This window comes from Lagenorhynchus albirostris, chromosome X (genome assembly GCF_949774975.1).
Source record: "Lagenorhynchus albirostris chromosome X, mLagAlb1.1, whole genome shotgun sequence".
NCBI classification, from domain to species: Eukaryota; Metazoa; Chordata; class Mammalia; order Artiodactyla; family Delphinidae; genus Lagenorhynchus; species Lagenorhynchus albirostris.
The window spans coordinates 119,357,863-119,373,110 of NC_083116.1; the positions used below are offsets into that span (position 1 = coordinate 119,357,863).

Sequence of the window (15,248 nt, forward strand, 5' to 3'; positions counted from 1 at the left end):
GTCTCAGAACACCATGTATAAGGGTATGAACTTGAGAATGACTTCTACTTGTAGCTGCTACACTTTATCATCTTGTCGCTGCTTAAACATCAACCACGCTGTAGTTATTGTCCTTTTACTAGATGTAAGGTGGGCCTGGGCGTTGTAGCAGGCACAGACCCCATGGAGCGTCTCATATAATGAAGGAAGTAGAAAACACATCTATAAAAAGGACCTAGTAATACAAGGTAGGATAAATTTGATATTTAAAGAACAGTACAGGCAAAAGCATCTTAGGAAAGGGGAAAATATCAATGAAAGCCAAAGGGTCGGGGAATCTTCATGGAAGAGAAGGGCTTGAACTGTGCCTTGAAAGATTGGTAGCATTTGGATAGATGGAGGGAACAGCTCAGTCATCAGGGAGGGGGAAGTGAAGTAAAAGAGGGGAGAAGTCAGGCAGCATGTATGGGAGGCGATAAGAGTTTACCTAGAGCAGTGTTTGCTCTGGTGAATTTTGAGATAAGAAGGTAAAAAGATAGACTGGCAGATGGAAGAGGGCCTGGCAAAAGAGAATGGAAGGATCAGACAGAAGTTCATAGCGCAGACTGGAAAGTGAACCCCATAGGTATTCTTCAGAAAGTCTCAAAACTTCATCAGTGGGATGCCTAAATTTCCCAAGCCTGTGACTGGTGATTGCGTTGGTTGCCTGTATTCTTGTCTCTTCATCTTTGAGCATCTTCCAATAGAAGATATTTTACAGACAGGAAGAGCCCATGCAGCTGGGAGGCATTCGTTATTTGCCTGAGGGATTCCTGATACCCTCAATGAACGAAAGCAGCTAACATGGATCCTGGGAAAGAGATTTGGACGCCAAGGCACAGAACAAACTTTCTTCTGCGTTGTCCAACAGAACTTTCTGCAATTATGGAAATGTTCTGTATCTGTGCTGTCCAGTAGAATCACATGTGGCACTGAGCACTTGACATGTGGCTGGTTTGACTAAGGAACTGAATTTTTAGTTTTATTTAAATTAAATCTTGGGAGTTCCCTGGTGGCCTAGTGGTTAGGATTCCGGGCTTTCACTGCTGTGGCCCAGGTTCAATCCCTGGTCAGGGAACTGAGATCCCACAAGCCGTGTGGCGTAGCCAAAATAATAATAATAATAATAATAAATTAAATCTAAATTTAAATAACCACATGTAGTTAGTGGCTCCCATATTGGACCATGCAGCTCTAGATGTCAGGAAAGGCTGAAAACTACATTATCTCATAAATTCCTTGCAGTGAATTCAAAGAATCTGTACTTCAGGAAGGTTGCATTAATGTAATACTTTCCTGTTACTTTACACATTCCAAATCACAAGGGAGGGGAAAACCTAGGAAAAGTCTTTTCTATGGAATCAAAGAAGGATCACTTTACAGTGGAGCACATCTGGCCATAGGATTTATTCTGTCAGCCCCATTCTAGCAGAAATAAAACTGAGTAATAATACTGCAGCAGACACAAGATAACTTGGGCATGTAATATAAATGCTATTAACATTAAATCCACCTTTATTCTTTGCTTTTATACTGGAAAAGAAAACGCAAACTCTCCTTACCCTTTTCCTGTTAGGTCTTAAATTCCACTTATATAATACTGAGGCACCTAGTATAGAGATGGGCATCTAGTAGCAAAGACCAGTATGTAAAAAAAATATCCATCCATCCCAAACATTCACTATCTCTCCATCCATCTGCCCATCCACTCATCCAACCACCCATCCTCCTATCCATCCACCTCTTTCCATCTATCCATCCATCAACCCATCTCATCCCCCAAATCTACTTACTGACTCACAAAGAATAGATTTTCTCTCATTTGCCCAAATAATGAGAGCTTAATAGAGAGGAACAGAGAAGAAGCAGGTGACTGTGTGATATATTTTTTAAGAGTATGCTTTCAGATGATTAACCATACTTTTAATTAGTCAATATTTATTTATTTATTTTTTAACTTTATTTTAAAAAATTTTTAAATTTTATTTTTGGCTGCGTTGGGTCTTCATTGCTACGCACAGGCTTTCTCCAGTTGCAGCGAGCGGGGGCTACTCTTCGTTGTGGTGTGTGGGCTTCTCATTGCGGTGGCTTCTCTTGATGTGGAGCACAGGCTCTACAGCGCAGGCTTCAGTAGTTGCAGCACGCGGGCTCAGTAGTTGTGGCGCATGGGCTTAGTTGCTCCACGGCATGTGGGAACTTCCCAGACCAGGGATTGAACTCGTGTCCCCTGCATTGGCAGGAGGATTCTTAACCACTGCGCCACCAGGGAAGCCCCTAATCAATATATATATATATATATATATATATATATATATATATATTTTAATAAATTTATTTATTTTATTTATTTAGTTTTGGCTGCTTTGGGTCCTCGTTGCTGCGCGCGGGCTCTCTCTAGTTGTGGCGAGCAGGCTCTAGAGCGCAGGCTCAGTAGTTGTGGTGCACAGTCTTAGTTGCTCCACGGCATGTGGGATCTTCCCGGACCAGGGCTCAAACCCATGTCCCCTGCATTAGCAGGCAAATTCTTAACCACTGCACCCCCACGGAAGCCCTAATCAATATTTTTTGATCACCCATTAGGTACAAGAAACCATCTGAGGCACTGTAAGATATAATATATAAGCAATCTCTGCCTTCTACATTCTTAATAATCTACTTGAAAAGTCAAAGCAATGAATATACGAGAGACTAAAATAAGACAAATGAATGAAATACTTCAAAACAGCAAGATGAAAGATGTCACGAGATAATTCATGTATTAGATAATAAGCCTCATGTTTAGAAGAGGGCCAGAAAATCTGGACTAGAATGGTCCAACTTAAGGCTTTAAGGAGGAGGCTTGAGCCAGAATCTGAGTGGTGGGCAAGATGACAGATAAAAATCATGAGTTTAAAATTTGGAAGGACCTTAGAAATAATCCAGCTCAAGTCTATTATTTTACAGATGACTTAACTAAGGTCAGAGAGGTAAGAGACTTGGTCTGACTCCCTTATATGGGTAGTAATGGCAGAATAAAAGAAGCCTAAAATGCAGGGCTGTTGATATCCATTCCACTTCCATACATCACATGGGTTGGGGAGAAGAGTCTTCTATTTAGGAAAGAAGAAAGGATTCTGCAGAGTGGATGTGACTCAGCATGAGCAAGGAAGCAGAGCCAGGAACTTGTTGGTGTAACAACTGTGTATGAGGATCTCAATGTGTGTAAGGAGGGGAAGATAGCATGGGGTGAGGGGGAGGCTGGGACCAATAGTGAAGGGGTTTGAATGCAAATCTGCAATTGGTCAGTTTCGTGAAACACAGAATTCTGGTTTCTGGGACTGCCTTGAAGTCTCCCTTCAGTGCCCCAGTATAAACTTTTCTAGAAAAATGTTATTCTTTTCATATTAACAAAGACTCAAGTTCACCTGGGGGAGAGAAAGCTGCAGAAGGGAGGCTGGGATGAGTACTCGCATTGCTGGTCAATCTATAGGGGTTGGGGATGGATGGGGGCTAAGAATTTGCATATTTTTAAGCTCCCCAATGATTGCGATGATCATCCAGTTTTGAGGGTCTTCTGGTTCACCCTTTGACCAATCCATCAGATAAAGACTACCACTTTGGAAAACTCTTTGACAATATTTACTAAATACCTGCCCCTATGATCCAGCAATTCCTCTCCCAGGCATATACCCAAGAGAAACACTTTTGTTCCCCCAACAGGCATGATCATGGGGGTTATGATCAACCCCAAACTGGAAAAAATCCAATGTCCATCAGTATTAAAATGGATAAATAAACTGAGGTATATTCATACAATGGAACACTACACAACAATTAAAAAGGATAAGCCATTGCTATGTGCACCAACGTGGATGACTCTCCCAGACATAAGGATAGGCATAAGAAGTATGATTCCATGTATATGAGATTAAAGAACTGGCAAAAATAATACATGGTAATTGAACTCAGAATAGTGATTGCCTCTCTATGGGGTTGGGTATTAACTGGAAAGGGACATAAAGGAAAATCCTGGAGTGCTGGAACTGTTCTTTATCTCTATCTGGGTGGTGGTTATGTTGTTATACAGAATATGTGAAAATATATTGAGCTGTACACTTGTTCAGTTTACTGTATATAATTATACCTTGTTGAGAAGAAAAAAATACAGATATTGTGTGTGTGTATGTGTGTGCGTGCGCGTGTGTATTTGCCCTGCCAACCTCATGAGGTTGTTATAAAACTCCAATAGCTTTTAAAGATGAGACGTACAGTCTTATATATTTTAACTAGCTCAATACCTATTCTTGTTGAAATTGGTTAGAGGTCAGCTTTTTTAAGCCTTAGCAAAACACAGAAAGTTAGTTATATGGAAGCTTACAGTAATTTCTGAACTTGGGAAAGATGTGCGGTAACTGTAAACTTCCTGAGAACACACCAGAGCTGCCAAATGGTGCAGCCTGCCTTTTGAGAGAGCCTTTCTGCTGATGGGGAATTTCGTCTGCTTTGAAACCCCGAGAAGAGTTCCCTGCAGCTGTATCTTTCCATTGCACTCCCTCACTTTCCTCTCCCTCACTCCCCCCTCCCCCACTCCCCACCCCATCCCAGGAAGAGAGGAAAGGCCATCTGTACCACTGCACTCACCAACCCGGAAACCAAAATCTCATCATCCCATCAAGAAAATGACTGTCATCCTGAGGTGCCCTTGGCCACTGGTAACCAGCCACAAACTTGCTGCCAGCTCCACAGTTTGCCTGCCCTGGCTCAACAGTGAGACTGCCTGTGGTCATCAGGCCTTGGTGGGCATATGTTCAGGGTTAGAGCGAGCTGAGAGTGAGTGGCAGGAACCGAGAAACCCTGCCTAGTGGGCGCCATGTGCAAACCTCGTTCCTGGGCTATTATTTTTCAGTCTGAAAAAGTTGTGTGTGCTGAGCAGTGTACTTCAGGCAGCTAAGTATAAACACATGTCTACAAATACTGATAACACTCTCTTTATTTGTCCATTACTCCACAAACCCAGATCACCTGTAGAGGAACAAACAGTTTGTTCCTCTACAAAGTGAGAATCCAGCACCTTATGTATTAAAATGTGGGACATTTTCTTCAGAGTATAAATTTTCAAGAGCTGCTTCTATGCCTTTCTCAGTACACTCTCAAATCCCTTTGTATCTTTAACACCAAAACATACAGTTGATTTTAAAACAAAAATTGATAGTCTCTGTTTCCTTGCACCAGTTTTTCTTAATTTGACCATATGGTCGACAATGTGTCTGAAGCCTATTCATTACTGTGTCCAGTTCTAGAGCCCAGAAGTACATAAGACATGCTCAGCAATTTATGTGAACAATCTGCAGGTATTTCCTGACTGGTTATTTCAAGCAAGTGTTTTTTACGTGATAGACACCTGATAAATGCTCAAAGAATGAATATGAATGTTTAAGAATGAATAAATGTGAATTTTTAAGCAATATGTTCACACAAGAAATGCAGTTCACAAATATGTATATTTCCCAGAATAAAACACTGTACTGGACTCCCTCCCCCCGCCCAAAAAACAAAAACCCTAAAAGTATTGTATATGGAAGTACATCAATAAAGATACTAAAATTTGAAATCAACCTTGAATGGAGCTTTCTCAAGGAAAGAAAAAAATCCAAATAATGCTTGGTTTCACCTAAGAGATACTTAGAAAAACCAGCACACAAACTGTTCAGTTCCAGAGAACCAAATACAACATCAGCTGTGAGAAAAGTTAAACTGTCTGAAGAGAATGGATTTCAAGGAAATGCTGCTTATTTTCTCCTCTTGGTTATTTCTGAAAGAACATTTGAAGAAGAAATGCAGTGGGACTTTTCTGTTCTCTGAAGACTTTGAATTGCTTCCAAGAGACATTTACCTGGGGTTTAAACTCTATTAGATGTGAATTTTTTTTTTTTTCCTCACCAGTCAATTAATTTTGCAGGGAGTGAGAAGTTAGGAAGAAGCAAGGCTAAATCAGCTGTCTCCAGAAAATGCACCTCAATCTTATACTCAGAGATTACCCCCACCGCTATCCACTGACTTTTCTTTCTGAAACCAATATGTCAAACTCAAGAAGTAGTCCCTAGAACAGAAACATGCCTGGAAGGGAATGGGAGTTTGAGTGAAACTTCCCTGCACACAAACAACCCTATTTGTCCCGATGTGGTAGCTCATTTACCGAAGCATCTACCACCCTCAGAGAGAAGGTCGCTGTCCTCCAGGACTTACCTGTCTGCTGAGAGAGCTGTGAGTGTGAAGACAGACACCCCTACCGAGGTAAGCTGGATAAAAGGGATCAGTTTGCAGCCAATCCTGCCAAACAGCCATCTGTCGGCCAGGTACCTGCTGGCATCTACAGGCGCACAGGTTACCAGGAGCAGCAGGTCTCCCACAGCCAGGCTGGAGATGAATAGGTTCGGTACATTTCGCATGGACTTCACGGTGCAGAAGATCTTGATCAGGGTGATGTTGCCAACGAGGCCTATCAGAATGATGACCCCATAAATTGCAGGGATGACATACAGGACCCCCGGGTGGAACCAGTCGTCGTTCGTGGGGAGATCCACACTGTGATTAGAGATGTTGCAGTGTACGAAATGGTCCACGTCCAAGTTTAGAAGCAAACAGTCATTCAGAGCCATCCTCTAGGTTCTTTCTCACCTAAGAAGTGCCCTTAGATGCTGTTGCTTAACTTTTGACTTTGCAGTTTGGTGAAGATGATGATAAAATCTATGCTGGGCTCTTTATCTTCTTTAATAAAAATACTCTGAGTACATAGAAACTATGGCATTCAAAATTGTCACTATTCTGATGCTGGCGCTGCTCTGGTCTTTACGTGACCAATGTAATACATCTCTAAATTCAGTAAGTTAACAACAAAACACCCACAAAAACTCAGCTCCCAAAGGGCTTAGAATCAAACCCACTCTGTACCAACTCCTTCTACCTCCATTCTAGTCTGAGTCTCCCTGGCTGCAGTTTACTGAGAACTTTTGGCCTGCTATTTTCACACGGCATTTCCCGTCTTTCCTGATATTTAGAACCTGAAGGTTTAAAGAGGGTAGAAAAACACTGTACCGAGAAAGCCTGAAATGCTATAGGCAGGAACGCTTTGCACGTCACCGGCTTCACCAGCAACCGGCAGCTCTGCTGAGCTGAGGCTCTGAAGAGGAACAGGGCTACTTATAGGCAGAGAGTGCCAGCCCCCTGCTGGACACTTCAGTCACTGCCCGGCCGCCTGCTCTGCCCAGATGAGACTCGCCCAACAATCTGCGGGTCCTAGCAGATAATTTGGGCTTCTCTTTTTCAGATGCAGCACTCTGCAAAGCACTGGAAATCTTTCTGATACTAGGCTCCAAATCCAGACTCACATCCCATTTTCTCATCTTTTCCAATACATTAGGATGACATGTTAAGGTTGCTATAAAATGAGGTCTGTCCCTGAATTAAATTGCACACAGATGAGCAAGGCGTCCACATGTGAGTGGTCCCACTCGGCCTTCCCACTGCCTATTTGAACAGGGACTGCTACTGAGGGCAAATAGGCACACGACTCCTGCTTTAAACCTTCAGCACCTGACATCTGGGATGAGCAGAAAGCAGAACGCACACACGCTCTGTCCTGTAGATCTGCCAGGCCATTCTTTTTCCCTTTACCAGAGAGAAATAAAATCAGAAGCCAGCTGTGTTCTAACTCTCACAGATAAGTAGTCTTTTCCAGGAGAATTTTCTCATTGGATCTAAAAGGTACATGAATTGGCATTCTGGTGCAGCTATTTGCAATTTTAAGTTAATGTTTGTTGCGTTTTATGGCAAATTTCCTCGTAAGCTCTGAGTGAGAAATGAACTGTAAAGGAGTTACAGATAGAATACTGAGGAATTGGGCAGTGGAAAGAATAACTTAGAGTTGACAGGTGCCAGGAAAGGCTTTACTGAGGAGGTACTATTAGATTTAAGCTTAGACCTTTAGCAAAAATGTATAATTACATTACAAGCGTGAATCTTCAAGACTTACGTGAAGCTCTTCAAGCTCTTCCAGATACATCACAGGAAGCCAGTTACTAGCAGGCGCTGCCACTGAAAGTTTGCTTTTTCAGGATTCATAAGGAATAAAGAAGCTTGCATTCATCACCATGCCAGGGCCCACCAAGTGTGCTGTCATGGAAATTTCCAATGGCAGCTTGCAACACTGAGGCGGCTGCCATGCTTCTTCCGTAAACCCAAGGGCTTGTGCTCTTCTCAGCCAGCAGTAGAGTCTAATGTTACATGCCCAGAGGGGGAAGAGCTTCTCAGTGGTGATCAGCAGCACCATTAATGAGTCAGTAACCACAAGCCTAGTGGTGTTGATGAGTTACTGGCAGTAGAGCTTAATAATGCTGTACATGGACTCCCTGCTTAAGTCCTGGCTCCCTCATTCATTACCTTGGCAAGTTACTTGGTGTCTTAAGCCTCAAGCTCCTCATCTGTAAAGCGGGGATAATTCGTGAAGTTAAATGAAATTACTCGTGTTAAGACTTCATAGTATTTGGCACATAGTAAGTGCTCAAGTAATAATCAGCTGCTATTATTAAACCTATTATTATTGTTGTGATTGAAAGAGACTATTTTTGTGATTTTATTTTGGAAAAGCCCAGTAAAGTCAGAAGAGAGACTGACCTCAGATCAATAGGCTAAAAGTTCTATCATAGCAGCCAGTCCTCCATTTACTTGAAAGTCATTTATCAAACACCTGCCAGTTTCCAGGCACTGTGTAAGAGCCTGAGAAAAATAACATGAAGATACATGTTATGATAAGACCCGTCATGATCCCAACTACTCAAGCGTAAAGTCAGAGGACCTGGTTTCAAAGAATAATGCCAAGAAGGGTTTTCAAGAAGATTCTGCAAATGCTTCTGTTCGTTCTATACCGTATTCATAATTCTGCTTCTTGAAATTGCTGTGGTGGCTTTCTTCTCTGATCATTTACCTTTCTTCCTCTCAATGACAATCATTGCTTCTGGCGTTGTTTTTGTTGTCATTACCAGAGGGACAGCCTTGTAGGAATTATGCCAAAACTCAGAGAAATTCACCACTCTTGGACTAGAAGAATTAGTGAGGCATTGAACTGCCCAGGGTAGTCCTGAGCATTTAGAAACAGAGGTAGCAAAAGCCAGAACCTGGCTATATTATTATATGAAACCCGGGCACCTTTGGGCCTTTTAACCTTCTGAAAGTTCCTTGAGTATTGTTTAAATAGAAATAAACTCTGGCTTCTTTTAAAAAAAAAAAGTCGCAGCATTTACACCCCATCCCCTCCCTTTTCTCCAGAGAAGGTGACATTTGATCTTTTTTTTTTCAAGATTTATTTATTTATTTAATTTATTTTTGGCTGCATCAGGTCTTAGTTGCTGCATGCGGGTTCTTCGTTGAGGCGCACAAGCTTCTCTCTAGTTGTGGTGAGTGGGTTTTCTCTTCTCTAGTTGTGGCGTGCAGGCTCCAGAGCACGTGGGCTCTGTAGTCTGTGGCACGTGGGCTCTGTAGTCTGTGGCGCACGGGCTCTGGTTGAGGCGTGCGAACTCAGCAGCCGCAGCACACGGGCCCAGTTGCCCCGCGGCATGTGGGATCCCAGTTCCCTGACCAGGGACCGAACTCGCGTTCCCTGAATTGCAAGGTGGACTCTTCACCACTGGACCACCAGGGAAGTCCCGACATTTGACCTTAAAGGCTATTTGGCAGAACCCTTTGAACAGAGAAAATAGTATGCACCTAGGATGGAGGCTTAAAGGGAAGAGCATGGCATCGAGCAGCGGACAGCTTCAAGCCCGGAAAGGGCATCCAGATTGGAAGAGAGGGGGCAGGGAAAGAGCAGTGTGAAATGAAGCCTGAGGCAGGTTTGGGTGAAATTGTGATGGATCTTGTATTCTTGTTAAGAAGTTTGGTCTGAAGGGCATGTTTTTGGTTCACAAAGAGGACTCCCAGATGTTGTTTCCCTTTATTTCTTTAGACACACCCGTGTGCTGAGTCAACCACACCTCTTAAATCCAACTGGGCTGTTAGTGTTTCTTGCCGTGTAAGTTACACTGATGCTGAGAGTTAGCAGTGATTCCTCATGGCTGTTGTTGGTGTTAGGTGTCCCACAACACTATAGACTGTTCTTATGGTATTTTAGGAGTGAGGATATATTGAGGTTCAACACTTAATATTTTCTGGGAGCAAGGATGTTTTAGAAAGCTAATTAGAGAATTTTGATGTCATTTCAACTAATTAGCTATAATGACTCTTTCCATCCCTACCACTTTGTGTCGCCTTCGAGCAGATCACCAAACATACTTAGACATTTGCTTAGCTTTTTATTTAATGGTGAGCATGAGATGCCTTTGACTTATGAAAATGACATAGAACAAACATAATACAAAGTCCCCGTCCTCAGGGACTCCAGTTTCTGAATAGAATTGGAGTGTGACTCAGCATCCTTTCTTACGTGTTGGGGCAGGAGCGTCATTTCTATTTCAGTCAAGAGAGTCACATTTTCCACTCTTCCAGACAATTGCATTTTGTTTTTTAATATGGGGGTGGGACACAGTCATTTGGTAGAATTTGGGAGGATGGGTGGACTCAACAGGACCAAAGAGAGTAAAGACAAAGTCTCTGCCCACCAGCTATGTGCATGGCACTGTGTCTTCCAGCAGCTGGCATTCTTGGTAGACTGACAATGAACATACACAGAAAAGACAAATGAATTATAGAGTGGGTAGAATTTGTAGGTGGAACCAGAGTAAAGAGAAGGGGATGCTTTGGGTCTGTCTGTGAGATAGTCTTGAACAAAGCTGTAGAGGGGAGTAATAAATGAGAAAAAGGAGACTGGATCTGCTGGGGAAGACTTTACATTTAAGGTTTCTGGTTGGACTTCAGTCTATAGAACACTGGTTCTTCAAAAAAACTCAAGATTGCCTGGAGTGCTTCTTAAAAATACAGATTCTGAGGCCATACCCCAGACCTATTGAATGAGATCTCCAGGGATGGAACCCAAGAATCACTATTTTTCATGAGGTCCTGAAGGGATTCCAGCCCTCTGCTATGCTGGGGACCAATGATGCAGGCAGTGTGTGACCCCGAGATCACGGCAACATTACAGTCCTTGTGCCTGCCCTCTGTGGAGGGAGAGGGTGAGCAAGGAAGCACATTTAGGAGATAGTTGCTATGGGCCCTTGATACCCAAAGTGTGGTCCTTGAGCCAGCAGCTTGGGTATCACCGTAGAGCTTGTGAGAAATGCAGAAACTCAGGCACCACCCCAGATCTCCTTAATCATAATTTGCATTTTAACAAGCTCCCCAGGGATTCAGGTGCATGTTAAAGTTTGAAAAGTACTGCTCTAGGCATTAGGGAGCTCCGGCAGAAAAGGTTAAGAAACCAGGGCAGGAACTGGGAGCAGAGAGGAAACTGGAATCTCAAGCTCAGAATGAAACCAGCAACTGGACCACCTGGAAGCTGACTGAAGAATCCCTCATTTGGGGTTTTTGATATCCCCCTGATAATGGCTGGGAGTTGTCCCGGACTGCATGGCAGGCAAGCTGTTTTTGCCACAAGACAGGGGCCAGAATCCCATTACAAATGTAGGGAATCTAGGCAATGGAAAAGCCCAAGATGGTGAAATTTTTTAGGCTTGTGACTCAGTATAAACAGCAAGAACAAGAGAGAAGCCACTCGAGGGAAATGCTGAATCTGGTTTTAGGCATATCGAGTTCACTATATGAACAAGGGAAAGGAAGGAAGTCAACGAAAATGACAGCTGAAGTCTGGAGGCAGAGAGGTAAATAATTAAGAGGACTGGCTGGGAACCAGGATGATGAATGACAGTAGTTTAAGTGTACACAGAAATCACCAAGAATCAAGTGAAGTTAGGCTTTGAGGAAAAGGTCATGTGCTGAAAATCAGTGGGTACCAAACATGATTGCAATATTACATATGTGGCAGCACCATGGAGAAGCTGCTGAAAAGATTGCAGCAACTCTTGCTTGAGAAGAATCAGAGATGTCAAATTTTAGTGCTGCAGCAGGAACAAAAGAGATGGATGACTGTATCCAGATCCTGTAATGCCGGGATCACTTCAAGTTCCCTTCTTTTCTCTTAACATTCTGTGGCTTTTCATGGTGCTTGGAAACTCAGGAGAGATGGGGGGAGTCTTCTGAAAGAAAGAGTCAGGTTTTATTTTGTGCCACAAAGCTGCAGAAGGGCAGGTCGATGCCCAGAGAAGGCCTGGAGTGGAACACCGGACTCTCAGTCAGACCCAAGGCTGACAGAACACCTCGCATGGCGGTTTGAACATATTCCACCAGTTCTTGGTACTCTTTCCTTCAAGAGGTGGAGATAAATTTTCCTCCCCTTGGATATGAGCTGCACTCAGTGACTGGCTTCCAACAAACAGAATGCAGCATCAGTGATAGTGTGTAACTTCCAAGATTAGATGACAAAGGACATTGCAGCTCCCTCCGTGCACTGTCTCTTAGATTATTTGCTCTGAAGGAAGTCAGCCCCCATATTGTGAGGACACTCAAGTGACCCTACGGACAGATCCCCAGGCTGAGGAACTGAGGCCTCCCGTCCACAGCTCTGTGAGTAAGTCATCTTGGAAATGGATCCTCCAGCCCCAGCCAAGCCTTCAGATGACTGCAGCCCCAGCCAACATCTTGACCACGACCTCAAGAGATACTCTAAGCCAGAACCATCCAGTCAAAACACTCTCGAATTTCTCACCCACAGAGACTGTGAGTTAATAAATGTTTTTGGTTTTAATCCACTGCTTTATGGTAATTTGTTATGCAGTGATAGATGTGGAACATCTGGTAAGTAGAATGGATGAAGGGCGGGGGGAACCACCAAAAAGACAAAATAAAACAGAAAAGAAATACCAGAAAAGGCAAGTGCTATAAACCAGGTTGAACCTTGAGTGGTTAGAGTGTGAAGGAAAGTATGGGCAAATCTAGAAGAGTTATGGAGACCGAAATCCATTTGTTATTCAGTACCACCAGAGTTTTTATCTGGATAAAATATGCGTATTTTTAAAAAAATTATAAATGAGGTGGACTTTCTTGCCTGGCCACCATGTACCTGAAAATTAGACTATTTATATCCCATTTCCCCATCTGCTCAGTGAGCTTGGGCAAGTCAGTTCAGTGAACATTATTTGCCACTGAACTGTTCTGTGCCATGGATTCCCCGTCCATAAAATACAGAGCATTTTCCCTTGGCCTATGCTTCAGGACAACTTGAGGCATTAATATCACCCAGTGGCACCTAAGGCAACATAAAGTGGCACCTTCCCCTCTGCCCTCAGCCATCTCTCTTTCCAGCTCTTCTTCTCTCCTGGAAGAATCCGATCAGTGAGACCCCGGGCCCCCCTGAAACGCATCCCTTGTATTATGTCTATACCTCTACTAATAGATGTCTGACAAGACAACATGTTGCTGGGATGAATTCCTTTTTAAACATTTTATTTTGAAATAACTTTAGGTTTATAGAAAAGTTGCCATGATAGTACAAAGAGTTCCCATATACCCTTCTCCCAGCTTCCTCTATTGTTAGCATCTATAAAACTAAGAAATTAGCATGGGCACAAGACTATCATCTAAACTATGGACTTTATTCAGATTTCACCAGGTTTTCTACCAGTCATTTTCTGTTCCACTATCCAATCCAAGATACCACACTGCATTTACGCAACATGATTCCTTAGTCTCCTCTTATCTGTGACAGTTTCTCAGACATTCCTGTTTTTCGTGACCTTGACACTTTTGAACAGTACTGGTCGGGAATTTTGTAGAATATCCCTCCATTTGGGTTTGTCTGATATCTTTTCATTGTGAGACTGGAGATGTGAATTTGGGGTAGAAAAACCATAGAGGTGAGGTGCTCTTCTCATCACATCATATCAGGGAGTATGTATTAGTTGCTACTATAATAAATTACTATGAATTTAGTGGCTTAAAACAGAAATTTATTCTTTTACAATCTGAAGGATGAAAGTCTGAAATAAGTTTTACAGGCTAAAATCAAGCTGCTGGCAGGCCTGGTTCCTTCTGAAGGCTCTAGAGGCCTCCATCATTCCTTGGCTGGTGGCCACATCACTCCAGTCTCTGCTTATGTCATCACATTGCCTTCTTCCATAGGCAAATCTTCCTTTGCCTCCCTCTTATAAGGACTCTTGTGATTACACTGAGCCCACCCAGATAGCCTAGAATAATCTCCCCATCTCGACTGCATCTGCAAAGTGCACTTTGCCACATAAGGTTTTTTGTTTGTTTTTAAAAGTAATTTTATTATTTTAAAATAAATTTATTTATTTATTTATTTTTGGCTGCCTTGGGTCTTTGTTGCTGCATGAAGGCTTTCTCTAGTTGCAGCGAGCGGGGGCTACTCTTTGTTGTGGTCCGCGGGCTTCTAACTGCGGTGGCTTCTCTTGTTGCGGAGCATGGGCTTTAGGTGCGCGGGCTTCAGTAGTTGGCACATGGGCTCAGTAGTTGTGGCTCGCGGGCTCTAGAGCGCAGGCCCAGTAGTTGTGACGCATGGGCTTAGTTGCTCCGCAGCACGTGGGATCTTCCCAGACCAGGGATTGAACCCGTATCCCCTGCATTGGCAAGCAGATTCTTAACCACTGCGCCACCAGGGAAGTCCCACCACATAAGGTTTGCCATATAAAATAGTCACAGGTTCCAGGGATCAGGACCTGGATATCACTGGGGGCTATTGCTCAGCCAACACAGAGTACATGATATCCATATGATTTATCAGTGGCCGTGTTAATCTTCAACACTTTGTTAAGGCTGTGTAGGCCAGGATTCTCCACTGTAAAGTTATTGTTTAGGGGGCACAGTTCCTTTTAATTACCAGAAATATGACTGTATTCACACCCAAAGTAATGATGTTGACATTATGTAACCATTCAAAATTACTTATATTAAGTGTCATTCCCTACCAGATCCAGTTCTAGACCCTGGAAATACAAAAATTAACAAGCAATGGTCCATACCCTCAAGGAGATAATTGCCTAACTAGGACAACATTTGCAATTTGTTTAAAGAAAGCAAGTTTAGGCTCAAACTTTGCGGCCGCCCTTGCGCCCGCCCGATGTATGGGTGATATACTGCATTGGGTGTCAGGGTGAGGGACGGCCATATTTGCCGGTGCGGCCCGAGCCGTTAACAACAAAAAGTGCACAGGAGCTTGGCGCGCGCACGGACGCGCGGGCCGGCTCGCT

The 15,248-nt window shown here is 43.2% G+C and overlaps 1 protein-coding gene across 1 annotated transcript in view; it reads right to left on the reverse strand.

Moving 5' to 3' along the window:
* Nucleotides 1–6,656, reverse strand: part of GRPR (gastrin releasing peptide receptor) — a 31,496-nt gene extending 24,840 nt beyond the window's left edge. Inside the window, exon 1 of the mRNA XM_060137729.1 lies at nucleotides 6,244–6,656. Within this exon, the coding sequence (XP_059993712.1) occupies nucleotides 6,244–6,656 (413 nt within the window). The remainder of the gene's footprint in view (nucleotides 1–6,243) is intronic.
* Nucleotides 6,657–15,248: the final 8,592 nt, after the last annotated feature.